Consider the following 20,316-nt stretch of genomic DNA (forward strand, 5'->3'; position numbering starts at 1 on the left):
GAGGGAATTAAAGGAAGACTGCCTTGGTCTCCCAGTTTAAAAAGCCAAATTTGGGTAATTCATCCAAAATATGTTATGCTTAATTGCACATAAACGTGGTAATTCTAGCTTGTACCAATACTGTTCATTCATAATTAGATCGTCACATTTGTAGATATGTAAAATAAAGGTATATACCTAACCTAGGACAGCTTTTTGGATATTTCATAAAGAGATGAGATCTGGCCTCTCAAAACAACTGAACACACTTGGGACATGCTCCTACCTGTCTTTAAATAGTGCATCATCAATCCCTTTCCTGCGAAGCAGATCTTGTGGCCCATAAGGTGTGTCTTTGCATTTAGAGTCTGTGTCACAGAGTAGGGTTTGCAGGAATGGGAAGAAGCCGGTACTGGGAAGGTTTCGAGGTGCAAGGTAACCTGAAATCAGAAAACAAACAATAATTATGTCATTATGAAGTTTGCCTGGGAAGAAAAATAGATGTAGTAACTCTGTTTTATGACATTAACTTCTAGATTATGATTGTCTGTGTCTCTTATGTACTAAAAGAGTTAAGCATTTCATGACTTCCTCTTCCTGAAATTTATTCTAGAGAAATAGCTTCAAGAGTGTTTTCCAGAGTGTTTTAAAAATAAATCAAAATATAAAATGCAATGCAGCCAATAAAAATGTTAGGAAATAATATAAAAAATGTTTATAATATATCATTAATTAAAAAGAGCAGATCAGAAAACAGTATGATGAGAATAGTCCTAATCTTTTAAAAACATACTAATATATACATATTTAAAAATCTAGGGGTATTTTTCCCCTTCAGTGGTATAATTCACATGAATTTTATTTACTTTTATTGACAATATATTAACTATTTTTTCCCCATGATGTTTATATCTTCTTTTATAATTAAAGTCATTACAAATGCAGCCAATATTTCAGCTACCAGTAAATGTTTTCGGTCACCTCAAAAATTAACATAACAGCTAAATTAATTATCCTAGACACACAATAGTTTTCTTACTTAAAAACCAATAAAAATAATGTAAATAAATATGCAGATTTTCCTCAACATTAATGTCACAGGAAACAAGAACTATAACAGTAAAGGGTTTTGTAACCTTTACTTTAACATTTGCTTTATAAAATGTGATGATGGCATACACATGAGCCAAGATAATAGTCAAGCTGTGAAGTGCAAATCTTTCCACAATTAGTTTTTATATTGAAACACTAGATTCCTCCTTGGGGGAAATACAGAGACAATGAACTTTCAAAAAAGGCAAATATAGAAACAAAAAGGTTATTCTAAACTGAAAACTAAAAAACAAAACTTAACTTTCTTGTGAATTTGCTCAAAAGAGTGTCTGTTTTCATTATAAAAAGAAAGAAGAGTAAAAAGTAGGAGGAAAAAATAGTAAGAGCACCACGGTTAGGAATGTATTAATGTATTAGCAGAGAAAATAAAAAATAGAAATTCGATCTAAGTAACTTAAATATAAAACTACATAAAGCAAGAAAATTAGAAATAAAAAGCAAGAGGTATAGGAAAATTGGCCAGATGAAAAGTAAAGAGAAAAAATGGAGAGATTGGAAGATGCTATATTGTTGATTTTGAAGATGGAAAAAGAAGACAAAAGCCAAGGAAAGTGGGTAACCTCTAGAAACTATAAAGTAGGCAAGAAAACAGATTTCCCTGGAGCCTCCAGAAGGAACGTAGTCCTGCCAATACCATAATACTTAGCCGCTAAGACTAAATGTTGGCTTCTGATCTCCACAACTGTAAAATAGTGAGTTGGTGTTCTTTATAAGACACTAAGTTTATGGAGACTTGTACAGCAGTCACAAGGGAAACTAACACGTAAAATAATACCAGTATGAATAAAGTTTTGAAAATTCAGAAAGAATCGGAAAGACCTTAAATCCACCAGAATATTCACTACTCTTGTAAGCAGCTTCTCTTTCTGACACCAGAAAGCCCAGGGTCTCTCCTAATATTAAACCTGAGTGAAAATTGCAGTGACCCTGCAAGGTTTTCATTTTAGTTCAATTCCCCGAATAAGCTGGAGAGTCACAGTCGAATTCCCCGTTAACAGTTTCATATTATCCTTCTACGACAACATTCTGCCGCAGTGAACTGCACACAGCATGACCTTTACAATTCTGCAGTGGAGTTTCATCCTTAACGGTAATCCACCCTGTTACACAGATCCCAACTGTGGCCACTTACTCAGGGTGTGTGTCTGCTTATTCTGACTCCTTGTCAAAAACATGCAGTAGGTTGTTCGAATGAAAGGCAAATAGAAGGGCAACAAACACAATAACCCCTCTGCTCTATGCCACTTATCAAGGTGGTGGTGGCAATGAGCCAGGCAGTGCTGAAAACAGCAGAAGTTCAAGAGAAGCTTTTGTTGTAGGTAACAGGAAGAAAGGAAAAAATGGAAGAAGATGTCATGGGATGAAGATCTGGGAAGAGGTGGCACATTACCTCAAATTTAACTTATTCTGCATTTATTACAATTTGTGTGTTATTAGAAAGGAATTTGAAAAATCTGAACTCACAATATTCTTTGATATTACTATCTGTAGAATGCCTACTCAACAGGAAAATTCATCACAGGATTTCCCTAAAAACAGGTCCCCCTGGTGTTTAAAGTACACACAATATATGCATTGCACAGGTTTTTCTTTTTGATAACTAATATTTAACCAGTTACAATGGGTTTAATACAGTTAACACAGTACCATTCAGAGCAAGATGCTAATTTTACCATCATCTTTTAAACAAGAACCACACACTCATTAAGAAGAGGGCTGCTGAAACAACATTAGCTCTGATTTATTAAACATCTACTGTAGTCCACATGCTGTGCTAGATATGTCACATACATTTGTCATTCACTCTTCTTCGATATCCGTAACATACTCTCTCATGCGCATCAACTTTTCACAAAACCTATAAATCTTCCAGAACTAACAAGTCATAATTAACTGAAATTAAACTTCATTGTCTCTTTCCTGTAAAATAGTGGATTTTTCAATCTTCTGCCCATCTCGGTTATGGGTGCAAGAAAGGAATCACTCAGAGTGATGGTGGAATGAAATCATCACGTTTAAAAGAGTTACTAATCCTAAACTGAACTTGTTCTACTCTGAAGGTGTCTCTGGCACTTTTGGGTTCCAAAATTATGTTTCTCTTTATATTCCCAAATGCTAGGATGCAGGAAAAAGAGGAACATTTCTCTGTCTCATAGAACTTCCATGCATCAATCATGGATCACACAAAGTTAAGACTAATAATTGGTTCCTGTATTCACAACCAGAGCACAGAGTTACAGCTACAAATAGAGAAATATTACAAGTGTGCAAAACACAGCACTACTTGCATGGGGAAAAAAACAAACAAACAAACAGATCTCAGGGTCTTGGGATGGAACGTTTAGGCAGGATAATATCCTTGGTATCGTGATTCCCAAAGATCACACACCCAGGAAAATATTCATGCCCATTTCTAGGAGAAAAGCTATTAAAGAACTTGTAATTTCATGGAGGAAAACTAGAGTCAGAAGACTCCAGCTAGGGAGAGAGGTGGGGTCAGTGGATAGCAAAGTTCAAGTCACTTATGGCTTAGTTTCTTAGGGGCTCCAGGCAGGGGCAGTGAAGTTGTGTAAGGAGCCACTCATGGGTAGGGAGACGTTATTATCCCAGTCAGCATTATGGACACAGTCCAGTAATTACATTGACAGAGTTCATTGTTATTTCAGGGAGTAGAATCAAACCAGACTATAAAACACTTTTAGAAATAAACCACCAATTAGCTAAGCTTTTAATTAAATCAAATTTCTTTTTCATGAAGAATGAAAATAGAATGTGGTTCCATAGTGTAGTGGTTAGCATGTCTGCTTTACATGCATAAAGTCCTGGGTTCATGCCCCAGTGGAGCCACAGTCCATGGTCTATAGCCATGCCACCCTGAACAAGCCCGATGTCCGATCTCAGAAGCTAAATAATGTTGAACTTGGTTAGTACTTGGATGGGAGACCACCTAGGAAGACCAGGTGCTGTAGGCATAAATAATAACAAATAATAATAATAATAAGAAGAAGAAGAAGAAGAAGAAGAATGAACATAGCCTTATGAAAAAGATGCAGTTCTAAGAATTAAAAAATAAATAAATAAATACTTTGTAAACAATTACGATATAAAGAAAATACATTTGTTTATCTAATAGGGGGATTGAGTTTGATTTCCTTTTCCTTTCCTGCACAAAAGCCCATATTCATAGCAATCTTATTGTGACATAATGTAAAGATTAGAGCAGTGGTTCTCAAAGTGTGGTCCCTGCAGCAACAGCATCGGCATCACCTGGGAACTCATTAGACATGAAAATTTGAGATCTCACCCCAGGTCTCCCTAATCAGAAACTCTGAGAGTGAGGTTCAGCAATCTTTATTTTAACAAGCCCTCCAGGTAATTCTGAAGTACTTGAAAATTTGAGGACAACTGGATTAGACTGCAAACTTTTTCATAAGAGTCAGAAAGTATTTTAAGCTTTGGTCCACCTGCAGTCTACTGTCTCCATGACAAATTACTTAACTCTCTCTGGCATCGTAGCATGAAAACAGCTATAGACAGCATGTACACCAATGGACATGATTGTTTTCCAATAAAACTTCATTTACAAAATGGGAGTAGGCTGGATTTGGCCCACAGGCTATAGTTTGTTGACTCTTGGAAGGATAACCTTTCTTACGTTCATCCCTCTCCTTCCTTGTTCATTTCTTATTTTTACTTCTTTTTTTCTTCCCTCATCTCATCTAATCTACTTAGTATCTGTTAATATTTCTTTCCCCCTAGTTCTATATTATTATTCTGTCCTTTCCACTCACCACCTCCTCTGTTTACTCAGTTTCCAATTCATCTTTTCTCTCTTCTCTTGCTATTCCTGCTTCTTTCACCTGCCTCTCTATCTCTTTACTTGACATAGCCAAGACTGTACATTCTTCCAAAATCTTCCCTTACTCCTTTTCCTTTTTTACCACCACAGAAGGATTTTTACCCATTTCCATAATAAATTCAAGAGTATGTTGTTCATTGGCACTATCTATAGAAGTGCTATTTTTTATTTATTATATTATTAAAGAAGGAAATGTCATAGTCTTTTCAGTAATGAAGCTACCTCCATGTGACATCATTAGGCTCAAGAAGCATTCTGTAGGCTGCCTTGGTGGCATTTGTAGATATTATAATTGTATAATTGGAGAACTTCCACTGTGCCTTTTTGCTTTTCTCAAAGGAAGTCAGAACTTAATCAAGGTGGTAGCTTTGTGTTTCTAAGTTAAAGAAATTTGGTCTTTATCTCAGTGAAGACATGAATGATAAATCTTGGAAGGAAAAAAATCTGACTTTTTAAATATGAAGTTATTCATTCGAGGCATTATATTTTAATTAACTTTCTGTATACAGGGTCATATTGGCAGAACAAGTATCAGGCCTTCTGATCAGGCAAATGATAAGTCTCCCTATGAAATACCATGATAAGAATTGGTTACCATGACAGGTATACAAAATGAAATAAGCGTGTTCAGAAACTTCACCTACGAATAATCAAATAACTAATATGAATAAAGAAAATATGGGAAAGGAATCTCAGAAGTATATTTGTAATATTTCATTAAAATAAGTTTTTTTAACCTTCTCATAATTTTTGAGCATATTTTATTCTTAATTACATTTTTAAAGATGTAATTAAAATGATAAATGACACAAAGTTAGCTTTTCAAATTATTCAAAACATTATATCAGGAACTCATAGGACTGTCACTGCTCTCCTTTGCATGACTTTCCATTTGTAGGATTGGGCTGTTCTTTGAGGTGAGGTGTCCTGCTCCTTATTACCAGGTAAGATCAAATTCACTAGCTCTTCTGATTCCAGTTCTTCTGAATAAGGGCTTCCCCCTCGCTCCCCATCCGCACTGGTATGACCCAGAGAGACCTTAGGATAAGGTTAAATACTGATATGAATTTGAATCTGCAGATGGACACTAGCTCAATAAAACTGCATTTTTTAAGAGACTGGGTAGAAAATAAGCTAGTCAAAAGAAAGAAAAATCCTTACATGATTCTTAGCACAATGCTCGACACATTGCAAGCAATTATTAATTATATTAATGAATTAATTAATGAATAAACCTGTGAGGGTCACAAGAAGACTGCATGATTTAAGACTTTAACATAATATACACATTTATCTTTATTATTTGTAGGATAACATTTCAAATTTTAACTCATTATTAGTAAAATCGAAAGATAACAATGGATATAGTAAGTTTAATGGATAATAATTACAATGGATAGTATCGTGTTATATTCATATATCTTAAAAAATGGATAGTTTGATATTGATTAATAATAGCATTTACTGTTCTGAGCTCTTTACCTTGGTTTCCTCAAAAACCTATTACATGTTGACATCCATAATATCAACCGCTGAATTCATTATCCACAAAGTGAATCCATCTATCACCTATTCGATAAATATTTACTGAACAACTACTTGTGTCTGGCACTGAGTAAGGTGCTAAGTTCATTCTTCTATTTGAAAACACTTTTTTTCATTTAAACATTAAAAAACCATAGAGTGGTAGTGGGAGGTAGATGGGGTTAAAGGGGTCATATAAGTGGTGACAGAAAGAAACCTAACTCTGGGCGGTGAGCACACAATGCAATGTATATATATATATGCCTTATTGTTGAATTGTACACCTGGAACTTACTGGATTTTGTTAACTAATGTCACCATAAACAAACAAACAAACAAACAAACATTAAGAATATTACTGAATTATTTGTGTGTGTGTGTGTGTGTGAGAGAGAGAGAGAGAGAGAGAAACCTTGATTTCAAAGCTCATCGCACTTTTATTAAATTAAATGCAGGTAAAAGTCACTTGTTTTCCTGACTCTTCAAAATTATTAAGTATAAAAACAACATATTTAAAAATCAAGAGTGAAACATTGGTTTAAAAAAAAACTTAATGTTGTTTTAGATGAATTAAACAATCATCATTTCACACAAGCTCCGTGATGGTCCTGTAGGGTAGGCAGGGCAAGTGTTATACCCATTATAATCTCAGCATGAACAAGCAATTTGCTCAAGGTCACATGAAAAATAAAGGGCCAGAGATGAAGCAAGAACTATATGATATAGGATAATAATGAAAATGACATTTTGTTTCCCTAAGTTTCAGTAAATCTTGGAGTGAATAGACTGAAAATTTGAAAAACAGGTATCACTTCTGGTTGTGCTGTTGATTCATTGAATCACCAGGAGTAAATTAACCTCTCTATGTCTCTATTTCCACATCTACCAAATTGAAGATAATGGGCCTTGCCGCCTCACAGGGCACAAGAAAGATTAATTAGATAAAGCTTGTGTAAGATTCTATGAACATTTAAGAGGAAAGGTCACATAGAATCATGAGTTACCATTGCTCATCAGACTACTGTTGCAACATTTGTCTATTTTCCACATGGTGGCTGGGGTTTTACAGCTCTACCTGGTCTCCCAGCTCTGTACTTTGAGCCAATAAATCGTTAGGAGTGTTGCATGATGTGTTTCTCTCCCTAGTAATTCATAATATGTACTTGCACCAACTGGTGCTTCAATTACTGCTTGCTCAGTGGGTGTGGTGCCATGACACATTCTTCCTAATTCTCCCTAGGCAAGTCTTGCTTCACAGTGCAGGTGCTTTCCCAAGTTCAAATTCATTGGCAAAAAGAGTAGATTGTTTGGAGCAGTGAGGACAGAAGCACGATGCCTAATCCTTAAAGCAGTGGGTATGGAGATCTTACACTCAAAAGGTAGATATCTGTATATGTTTAATGACTAGAACCATAGAGAACAAGTATAAACCCTGGGGGGTCACTTGAGATGCTGTACTACATGCTGGGATCTTTCCCACATCCTCATTTCAGTTTTTCTAAATACTCAGTCAACAGGTTTTGAAAGGTGCAAAAAGTGTCCTGTGGAGATAATTTTGGGACTCTGGGAATGACATTGCAGGTACAAAGGAAGTAGCGAAAGATTCCTACCTTCTTTTTTATCCTTGGCTTATTACTCTTGTCATTTTTTAAGAAAAGAAGATGAGGTAGTTTGGACTTGGGACCTTGCTATTGCTGTAGATGTCATTTCCTTGATCTTAAAGAGCACACTTGACTTGATGGTCAGCCCAAAGGGCTCCATGACCCACCTTATTGAGTTTCCAGAATAGAATGTGCTGCCCTCCTTTGTGAATGCTAAGGAGACCCTGTCGAGTGATGGGTCCCCAAGGCCATAGCCTGATCTATTTAAACCGTAAACAAAATGGTTTGATTCAAGGCTTGGAGACATAACAATACATATATGCCAGATAATAAATTCCCATATGGATTAAATCTGGAAGTTTAAAAGTAAGAATCTCATTAATACAGTCAAAATATTCCCACTTGGCAAGGAATGTTGAGTATTATGATTCATCTTGGGTGAGTGAAGGCTGTTTATATTATTAGACAGGCCTAACAGTAACTAACATTTTGCTTGTCTGAAACCTGTCTTACAGTAACAAAGATTTGCAATTGTGTTTTTAAAAATCTCCCTGCCATGGCCATTTGCAAACTGTTTTATTTCTTTCTAAATCTAAGTTAAAGTCAAAAGAAAAATGAACCCTAGACCCTTGTTTCATTGTATAAGATATTCTTCCTATAAAACTCAGCCTTCTGATTCTCCTTAGGTGTGGCTAACCAGAGAAATGCCCTATGACCTTTGAGGTATGACTGATATGAAGCTGGTTATGCATTGGTGTGACTGGGCTGAGTGGGCTGGTGCTGATGGCTTGAGAATCACTACGCAGTCCCTCCCCTGAGACAGTGCCGCCTTCCACAGATTCAGCAACATCAGCTTATATTTAGCAAAGGAAGCGGGTACTCTGGAGGGGTGCTTCCTTTCTCCAGGGCCACCAAACATGTTCTGATTTGTGAGGGAAGTGATGCACTAATTGTTAACTACGTTGCATGTCACCCAGCCATCCAGGTAGGTAACTCACAAAGCCTGCACTGTGGGGAGTGAAATCAAAAATTAATTTCTCTCCCATCACGGTGGTCTCCAATGTGATATTGGAGATTGAGGGTGTGGGAAGTGGAGGAAGATTAGGATTTGCATAAACCAGACTCTGGGGCCACATGAGTTTAGAAAACTAAACTCTATCTCCTGTTGTGGGAGAGCCAGAATATATTTGCATAATGAGAGCTCTGAGAAGTTTTTCAGTAAAAAAACTTGAATAACTTTAGTTAACTCACATTTTCACGTATGTGAGCACAGAGTATTGTTTCCTTTTTTTTTTTTCTTTTTCTTCCTGTTTTTAATATCCTGGGAACCAGTGCTCCATGGGGCATGCTTTGGGAAACAGTGCCTTAACCCAGGATCTCACATATTCCCAACTGAAAAGGGACATGAGACTGAAAATGTATTTGTCTTTCCCCAGGAGGAAATGTTTTGCAGAAGGAAACATCTTGGCCTTAAGTCTTAACGTACTAAAATTTACTTATAAACTGCCACCTCACTAATTTGGCTTTGATGTAGTTATTCAGCAAGCACCAGAGTGTTTATTTGTGGGAGCTCATTACAGTCGCGCATCACTATTTGTGGCTGTCCTTCAACAAAAGTTGTCTAAGACATTGCTCGGGGAAGGGAATTTCATTCCAGAAGGATTTGGGGAGGCTTATAAAAGTACACACTCTTTAATGGGAAAAAAAAATAAGGTAACGAAGAAATCAGAATGAGAGCAAACAAGGGTAGAGAAAATAAAGCCAGCACAATATAATAGGTGTCAAAGGTATGTTTGCTATTAGAGGTTAGCTGCAAATTTGAATGGGAATGTCCTAAGGAACTAAAGAAATGATCATTTACCCAGTTCACAGTAAAATAAAACAAAAATAAATAAGTGTTCTGGGAGATATACGGCTTTTTCTATACAGAGAGAGATCGTGTCTCTCAGGTCCCAAGAACAGTACTTCAGTGGGTCCTAGTTTAATTGCCCCAATTCAGAACAGAAGCCACCTCACCACCCCAGTGACCCATCCTTATTGAGGAGTGAGTGACTCATCCTGAAGGAGTTTGCCACTAGGAGGCAAAAATTGGGGAGAAACCAAGAGGCTGTTCTCCTTTCACCACTTAGTAAAGGGTCAATGTCGAGTTGAGGCCCCATAATTGTGGTACGGTCTAATACCGAGAAAGGAAACATTATAAAATTATTTGGGGATTAGTCAACTTCTCAAATTTTTGACTTTCTGGTGTCTGGACTAAGTTATGAGTTGTTGCCAGGAGCTACATATTGGCAGAAATTTTAGGAAATACTCTAGTGAGTGAAGTACTGGACAGAAACGAGAGTTAAAAATCATCCTTCTAATCCCAGGTTTGCAAATGATTGATTATGCAGCCAAGACCCTCTACTCTACCTCGTCATTTCTTCACTTATGCAGGAAAAATAAATCTGGACTACCCATCCATCACAATTACAAGGAGAAAAATCTCCTGTAAAAGGAAATTAGCCATGCTGAAGTATTAAACACTTAATAAAAGATGAAAGTTATGATTAGAAATTAAAATGTGATCTTAGTAACCCATTAAGAGTAATGATATGAAAAAAAAGAATTTCAGTAATTACCCCATAGAGGTATGTTACTAACAACTTTTTTTTTTCATTCAGAAATCTGGCTCAGTTATTATCACTGAGACTTTTGTGTGTTATAGTATAAAAATAAAAGCCAGTAAAATATATCGCTAGGGTTATTACATAGAAAAAAAAGTCCCATAAAGACAGAAGCTTAGTAACTTTTTAAATTCAACAGATGGTCTATTCACTTGAGAAGAACAGAGCCTGGTTCCAGATCCTATCACTCCTCAACAGCTTGTGGAATATTTAGACCTTTGGTATTCATGCCCTGTCTATTTACAAAAGATACATATGACAGCCTACCAGTGAAGAATGTATGTCACAACCTTTTCTTTCACATAGTGCTATTGGCAGGTAGTAACTACATCTTCTTGTCAGACTTGACTTTCTCCTAAACCAAAGATTCTCTTACCAAGACCTCTGCCAATCAGAAAGAGACAATTAAGTGATATGTGACTTGCTTTGTAATCCACAACATATCATTGGTCTTCTCTTTCCCTCTGTGTAGAACCACAGAGAAAAATTCCCCAGGGGTATTTTCCTAAGTTATAGAACAAAAAAATATTAGCACAGCAATTAGTATTTTCTATTTTTTCTAAGCCAAAAAGTTCTTTTTTTTTTCTGAAAAGAAATACAAATTGAAACAAGATTTTGTTTTATACCTATCAGATTGGCAAAGGTTTAAAAAGTCTGACAATATCCAGTGTTGGGGAAGATATACCGAAGTGGGCACTATCATCCCATGGTTGAAAAAAAGCAACTTAGTAATGCTACTATGGAAAGCATTTGTCCACATTAAACAAAGTTTAAAATGTGCATAGCTCTAGGTATATATCCTTAGAGACATGTGCACGTGTACCCACAGAGGCACATAAAAGAATATCCATCGCAATACTATTGGAAAATAAATTGAAAACAGAAGCAAGATGCTCATCAAGAAACCATGGATAAATAGATCATGACACATCTATGCATGGGGTATGCAGTCAAAATGAATACACAGAAGCAGCATAAATCAATGAAGATAAACATACAAAATGCAATGTAGAGCAAAATATCATGTTCAGCCTAAAAAACATAATGCAAAGGATGCAAGAAGAGTACCGTTTACATAAAGTTTAAAAAACTGTGGTCAAAAAGTATAACTTCCTGTTATAAGATAAATAAGTCCTGAGAATTTAATGTACAGCATGATGACTAGAGTTAACAATAGTATATATTTGAAAATTGCTAAACAAGTAGATCTTAAAAGTTCTCATAAAAAAATTGTAACCATGTGAGATGATGAATGTTAACTAAACTTATTGTGGTAATCATTTCACAATATAAACATGTATCAAATCGCTATGTTATACACCTGAAACTAAAACAGTGTTATTTGTCAATTAGATAGCAATAAAACTGAGTTAAAAGCACTTGTAGTTATACTAGGAGACATATAAAATAAAGGATCAGGACAGCACTGTCCATAAGAAAAAAAATGAGTTACTTGCTATATACTACAGAGCAAGGAAATTATCAAAGACACTCTTCTGCAAGGAATCATTGCATTGTCCCTGATTCTTGACAGCACCATTTCAGAACAAAGCCTTGCTCCCTAGAACTTTCCTCAGTTATCACCCAAAGTCCAAATCCTACAGCAAGTTCTTTCTAACACCCTCTTACAGAGACATGCCACAGTCCCTCATAGTGTGCACTCTCCCTAGCTGCAAAAAGTGAAAAAAATGTAACTGGTTCAATGACAACACAACAAAATTAAGTAAAATCCAGAAATCACAGAATTTCTTAAAATCCTACAATAATATTATGTAAGTAGTCAACTATATAAACATGTAGTAAAAAACAAAATAAGCATGTTATTTGCTGAATTAACGATAACAGTTTCCTTCAGGAAGACAAGGAGGGAGGCAGGAAGGGAGAGAGAGCAATCGATCTTGGAGATATACCCAAGAGCCTCAATGGTACCTTAATGTTTGATTTCTTTTAGACAAAACAAAACAAAGTTCTAAAAGAAATGTAGCATAAAAATGTTGTGGTTTGATAAAGTTAGGTAGTAGACACATGAACGTGTCACTTTCACGTTTGCCAGTGTGTTTTAAACATTTCACTCTAATTTTTTAATGATAATATATTGGAATTACATTAGAACTTAACTAGGAGGTTTTAGTTACTGAAGTAGAAAGAAAACTCATTATAATGTAATCTATCTACAAGCCATTTCAAAATAGCTTTGTAACAATGCTGTCTGGGTTGATAAATTCCATCTACTGTTTGCAAATGTTATGAGTAACTTATTCATCTAGGTTTTTTTGTCCACTGTCCTCCTTGCCCTGTTTGTTATGATGCTAGGTGGGAATCTCTCTTCTCAAGAGGCAGGGCTAATTCAGAACTCATTAAATGCACGACTCGAAATTGTTCATTATATATTACCACCATCTTCTCTCCACTGAGTATCATCTGCTATTGTGTTTACCCCATTACCTAGCTTAATTGAGTCCTTCAAGAGTTTCTCATAATCCTCTGAACTGGTTGGTAAATATATGACATTTATTTGCATTGCTTCTGAATTATTAATAGATGTTTTTAAATTATTTGAAGGTTTTTAAAAGTTTTCTCACTGTTCAAATTGATCTCCATGCTCTCACTTTATATGTTTGTTTATCTCAACTGATTTTTGGAACTATCTTGGAATCTGACCTTTTATTTACAAATTAGTTATAACAACTAATTTAGAAGACACTTTATTCTGAGCCTTTTGGGAAGATCACAAGAGTTCCAACCACTGGCTTTCCTCACTGCAAATATTCAGTTAATTCTTTCAAGGAAATTCAGTAGGTTAGAAAGACATAACAATTTATTAAAAATGTGCCAAGTGAGCTGCCTGGGCATTCTTCCCCCCTACCACTCCAGCACCCTGCCGTTAAAGAAAAAATTTGCTTAGATCTAAAGTGCATTCCCAGAATCTCTCTCCTCGCATTTAAAAACAGGTTAGCCATTAGCCAGCTGGCAGCTCTTTAAAGATATCCTCACGATTAATGGTAAATAATACAGCTTTATCGCTGGGTCACTTTCATACTGCAGTCTCTTCAGGTTTTTAAAAATGATAACCGAGGGGAGTAACACCATTTAGCTTCCCCAGACTCCTCCTATTTTCATTGCCAGATTCAGGTCAGCAGTCTGCACCACTGTGTACACAAGAGCAACACAAGATCATAGAGCATCATGTTTAGCCTCTGCCCTCCTTGACCATTTGAGAGAATATCGCTCTAACAGGCTCCTCTGACGTTCCCACATTGATGTTATTTAAAATTCTTGTTACTCTTTTAAACTGTGGGCAATGTTGCCTTTCAATCCCTTCTTAATTTTAAAAATCCTTATTCTTTTGCAGCTCTGATGCTGTTTGCCTTTTGCTGTCCTAACTTGGGCAGATATTGTTTCAATACAGGTGTCTACATCAGCTAACGTGGCATCTTTACTCAACATTCAGTCAATCCACCAATGGCCATTGAATATCTTTGATGTACCTAGCATGGAAATCCTGTTGGGGGACAAGAGAATTCCCAGTGTCTCTGCCCTTAGAAGGATTAACGAGAGACAGCATTAAACACAGGGTTAATCATGTTAGCAAAACAAACTCTGGTCACTCCATCTCTATTTTGGGCCATTAACATCTGTGAATTATATCTCATTGGCACAATAATCGCCAGGCAACTACTCAACCTTTCCTATTTTGCAACTGCCTTTGAGGATTAGATGTCTCTGAGGCAACGATGAAATTAAATCCTTCCACCAAGTCCAGTCGTTAAAACGAAATGTGAATCGGCACATGAACTAGGCGAGTAGCATAGTCTATTTTGTTTCTTCCTTCTTGTCCCTTTTTATGCATATTTAGTGGACTTCGTAGCAGTCTCTTTTGTGTCTGAGGCAAGCAGATGCTTTTGTTCTCTCAGCCTAATGATGTGAAAAAAAAAATAGCACATGAAAAGTCTTCAAGTGCTTTGTCTTCAGAGATAATAGATACTAAAATTACATTCCTCACGCCATTCTCTCTTCCCAGGTCAATATCTGGAAAGGGTGAAAGAAGCATAAAGCTGTGCTGTAACACAAAGGAAAATCCTTCTGTGGACAGTGGTGGGTTTCTTTTCAGGAAAAAGGGACCAACTATATGAGATTTAGAATGTGACATTATAGCACTTTCTTTCCAGCTCTGAGACAATAAGGTGTAAATGAGGGGGCCTTACTAAATATTCAGTATCAAATCCCTCAGTGCCAGCCCTGGAGAGTACTGATAAATAATAAAAATGAAACAGAAGATATCTGAAATCTCGAACGGATCTCGAATTTTCAAATACCAAAATTGGTGCGACTTCATTGACTGCTTAGCGTACTTAGAGGAACAATTAAGTCGGGTTAAATCTCATTAATTTCTTCTAATTTAATTTTATCTTTTCCTGATAATTGTCCCACTTGTTTTGTATCATTTCAAGTCAACAAAATGCCTTCGCTTATTGCTACTAGACAGGCACAGATCTCCCTATAAGCACCAAACGCTTTTGAATTACTCCTTTTGGTAATATTGCATAGCTCTTAATTTTGTGTTACTTAATAATATGTTTAGAAAAAAATAACAGAAACTTTAAGTTCCAGGCAAGTGATTTTCAACATTAAAAAATGCTGATGAAATTGGATACAGTATAGAAAGTTGGGAAGAAATTCAAGTTACATATACTAATAAGATTAATATCAAAATGTTGGTTGGGGCTGGATGCCCTAATGGATAAATAGATAAGTGAATAAATGAATGACCACAATTATTGTATTTTTAATACGTATTTAATATGTGACACAGATTGTTACTAACTCTTATAATAACTCTTTTAGGTAGAGATTTTCTTTCCTGTTACTTATAGTAATTCAAAGAATCCTGCATGTATTTGGGAGGCCTGTTTCACATCTTCAGTCTCAGATCATTTCTCTTGTTTTTGTAACGATGTCTGTAATTAATACCTTTAGCGTAGTTTTAAAATTTTTCTTTAAAAAATAAAGTGGATAAACCTTTAAGATGTAACTAAAGGGTCAGAAATTTAAAAAGATTTATCATAGAACTAAGACATATTCCTAATTAAGTTTCAGAATGCTTTAAAAGTATATATTTATAAGTCTAAAAAACAACTGCCCTAGGCTTCTTAAAAGAGAAAAATTACTTATTTACGCTTTATAGATTAGAAAAGAAAGATATCGTAAGAGTAAATGATACGCCAGAGGCAGCCCAGTAAGTGGCCGTGAGTAACATCCATTCTTCCCCCTGTCCAGTGGGCTGCTCTACTGGAAAGTCAAAATTGTACTTTAAGTGCTGTAGTCCACTCAATGGTCTATTTTTCCTGCTTGCTGCAGGAAACGGGTTTCATGCTGACAGTACTAGAAATATCAGCTAGCCCTTCAGAGTTGTTCAGGTCAAACTCCCCATTTCTTCTCCCTTAGAACCAGATTATTTTCAATCTTTTCTGGACCAGTGCTGAGATATTTCCCCTTTAGTTGATCAAGAATTGAGAATTAATTGATTAAAGTTGAAAACTGTCTGGTTTATTTTTTAATTTTTGCTTTCTACAGTATGCCTGGTTTTGTGCTATCAATATCAATCTGCCCAGGAAGAGAAAGATAAAAATTAAGTTTTATGTTATGCATATTTGTATTCAAAAGTTCCAGTTAAAATTTATCTTTTTTTACTAAATTTACTGGGGCGACATTTGTTAATAAAATTATATAGGTGTCAAGTGTACAATTCAATAATACATCGTCTGTATATTGCATTGTGTGTCCACTGCCCAAAGTCAAATCTCCTTTTGTCACCATATATTTGACCCCCTTTAACCTCACCTACCTCCTTTTCCCTGTGGTAACCACTAAAATGTTATCTGTGTCTATGAGTTTTTGTTTGTTTTTCTTGATCATTTGTTGCTTTCAGTTTTATATCTCACATATGCCTGAATAGACACTTCTCCCAAGAAGACATACAAATGGCCAACAGATGTATGAAAAAGTGCTCAACTTCACTAGCGATAAGGGAAATACAAATCAAAACCACAACGAGATACCACCTCACACCTGTAAGAATGGCTATTATCAATAAAACAAGCAATAATAAGTGTTGGAGAGGCTGTGGGAAAAAGGAACCCTCATACACTCGCTACTGGTGGGAATGTAAATTGGCATAGCCACTGTGGAAAACAGTATGGAGGTTTCTCAAAAAATAAGAATAGAATTACCATTTGACCCAGAAATGCCTCTTTGGGGTATCTACCCTCAAAATTTGACATTTATCTTGTCAAAATTTGACAAGACATATGCATCTTGATGTTCATTGCAGCATTACTCGTGATGGCCAAGTCATAGAAAACAAGAGAAATGTTCTTTGATAGATGATTGGATGAAAAAAAAATATGGTACAAAATTTATCTTAATTGGCTCTTTAGTCCACCTACCTTCACTTCTGGACAAAACAAACAAACAAAAATGAGAAAAAAGGATTTAGATTTATTGCCCCCCACTACAAATAAAGATGATCAAATTATTATATCCCTTCTTGTATTACTTTTAGACATAGGGGTAATCTGACAACACTACTTACTTTGTAATTCATCACAGAGTTAATATTTAAAATTATAATCAAACTGTATGGGTTTATATATATGATTATGAATTATATAATATTTTATATGTATTTGCGTGAGTGTGTGTCTTTAGGAGAGACCAAAAGAATGTGAGAGGGGACATTGAGACAGGGAACAGAAGTGGTGCTCAGGAAGAAGAGATTCAGAATGGAGTTTTGCTCCCCTCTGAAACAAATAGAGGATCTTGAGTTCCTAACACAAAACCAAAGTTTGAAAAGCACTGGATGATATTTTTGTTACTAGACTATTGGAATTGTCCATTTTAAGAGTGTTACACAGTCGTGCAGACCTCGGATGAAAATGTGAGTCCCTCTTCTCAAGTCTATATGCAGTTACGTGTTATACAGGCACTACGCTGAAGCTCAGATCTTCTTGGCCCCATTCTTTTGAGCAGCCTTCCTATCTTCAGGATAAAGTCCAAGACTTAGCACTGAGTAATCTACCTACAAGCCCTGCCCCCACCCTAACTTCCAACAATAGGATTTCTCTCCCACCTACTAAATCATTTAAAAATATTTTGCAATAAGACTTTGATAATTATACCACAGATTTCATAGCAAAATAGGCCTGAGAAGTTAATATTCCTTGTTCAAGTCCTTGACTTTCTTCTTGCTGCTTCCAGCCTGATGTTCTTCAGGCTGAGGTAAGGGGAAAGAAGAATCAATGCCCTGTAAATAGTTAATGAAGGAAGTCTCTATTGCTATCAGTTTCCCTCTTAGGACTTAAATGTAAGACCTGAAACTATAAAACTTCTAGAAGAATACATAGGCAGTAAACTCTCTGACATTGCTTTTAGTAATATTTTTTCCTAATATATCTCCTTGGGCAAGTGAAACAAAAGAAACAAATAAGCAAATTGGACTATATCAAACTAAAAAGTTTTTGTACAGTAAAGAAAACTATCAATAAAATGGAAAAGACAACCTACTGAATGGGAGACTATATTTGCCAATATCGACATAATACATCCAACAAGGGGTTAATATGCAAAATTTATAAAAACTCATACAACTTAAGATTTAAAAAAAGCCAATCCAATTAAAAAATGCACAGAGGATCCAAAAACAGTTTTCTTCAAAGAGGACATAATACACATATGATAAGATGCTTGATGTCATTAATCATGAGAAAAATGCAAATTAAAATCACAATGAGATATCATCTCACACCTGTCAGCGTGGCTATCATCAATAAATCAAAAAATGGATGTTGGTGAGGATGTGGAGGAAAGGGAACCCCCTTGCACTGTCGGTGGGATTGCAAATTGGAGCAGCCACTGTGGAAAACAGTATGGAGGTTCCTCAAAAAATTAAAAATAGAACTACTTTATTACTCAGCAATTCTACTTCTGAGTATTTATCCAAAGAAATCCAAAACACTAATTCAAAAAGACATATGTACCCTTATGTTCATTGCAGCATTATTTACAATAGCCATGATATAGAAGCATCCTAAGTGCTCACCAATAGCTGATTGGATAAAAACAATGTGGTACATTTATACAATGGGATATTACTTGGCTATAAAAAAAAAAAAAAAAAAAAAGAAATCTTACCATCTGCAACAACATGAATGGCCATAGAGGGTATTATATTAAGTGAAATAAGTCAGACAAAGACAAATGCCATATTGTTTTACTTATATGTGGAATCTAAAGAACAGATAAATGAACAAATAAAACAAAACAGACTCATAGATACAGAGAACAAACTGATGGTTGCCAGATGGGAGGGAGTTTTGGGGGCCGAGTGAAAAAGGTAAAGAGATTAAGAAGTACAAATTGGTAGTAACAAAATAGCCATGGGGATGTGAAGTACAGTACAGGAAATATAGCCAATAATATAGTAATAACTTGTATAGTGCCAGGTGGGTGCTAGACTTACTGAATTTCAACTGCAATTGAAAAAAATAAAGTCAACAAAGAGGCTAATACTTAAAAGTCTGTTACTCTTGTCTGTGTTCCACACGTAAGTCCCTTGCTAATTGTCAGTACTCTTGTAGTTTTTGGAATACATATAACCTGTTACATCTCTTTGAAGAATTGGCTCAAGGGGGTCCCTTTTTCAACTACTATAACAATTACGTATGTAACCAAATGTAACTATATAACGTTTTAATGCTCTTTAGCTTCAAAAGTACTTTCAAAGATAACATCACATTTAAGCTTTATTCATATAATCATGGAAGATAAGCATCATTTCTTCTTTTATGGATTAGGTAATAAAAGCTCAGTGATATTTGTAAATAAAGTTGGAACTTTAAACAAAGACTTGTGATTTCAAATCCTATACTTTTTCTACCATATCATTCTGTTTATGTTGTGTGACCTGAAAGCTGATGGAAGTATGGAAGCCCCCTCCTGCCTCTAATTAAATCTTCTTCACTGATTTGACAACATAATAGGCATTTTCATATAATAATGGCTCTCTATATATGTGTGCGTTTAAGCCAGATTAATAGATTATGTTACCTGAGATGTGTAAAACATTGACTACCTGAAGATAGGCAGTGATCCCTGAGATATCCACAGGGATCACTGCCTAGTAGTCATTAAAATGTAGGATCACCTAGCAAAGAATAAATCGTACATTTGGTAAATGTGAATGTTTGATAAAGAAAGCTAGGAAATAAATGGTACATTTGATAAATGTGAATGTTTGATAAAGGAAGCTAGAAACTGTCCTGAGCACAAGGCTATCACTGAGTAGTACACCAGAGTGAGAAATCTAGACATCGGGGGTCAGTACAAAGGTGTAAGAGAGGGTCAGGATGCATCATGGGAACCAAAGAGAAAGGTTAGAAGTGTCCCATGGTCCAAAAGTACTAACTGCCTTTGGACATTGGAAGAGATTATATGCCAAAGTCCCTTTACACTGGACAACCAGCAAAACAGAGGAAAAAATTAACCACATTCACTTGTCTTCTGGATTACTGTAATACTG

General features: G+C 35.7%; 1 protein-coding gene across 1 annotated transcript in view; it reads right to left on the minus strand.

Annotated features, from left to right (window-relative positions):
- The window catches only part of ABCA12 (ATP binding cassette subfamily A member 12), a 162,883-nt gene that overhangs the window by 106,057 nt on the left and 36,510 nt on the right, over positions 1-20,316 (minus strand). Inside the window, 1 exon segment of the mRNA XM_039844712.1 lies at positions 266-419. Within this exon segment, the coding sequence (XP_039700646.1) occupies positions 266-419 (154 nt within the window).

The sequence above is a fragment of the Pteropus medius genome, unplaced genomic scaffold, assembly GCF_902729225.1.
Source record: "Pteropus medius unplaced genomic scaffold, Ma_sr-lr_union100, whole genome shotgun sequence".
NCBI lineage: Eukaryota > Metazoa > Chordata > Mammalia > Chiroptera > Pteropodidae > Pteropus > Pteropus medius.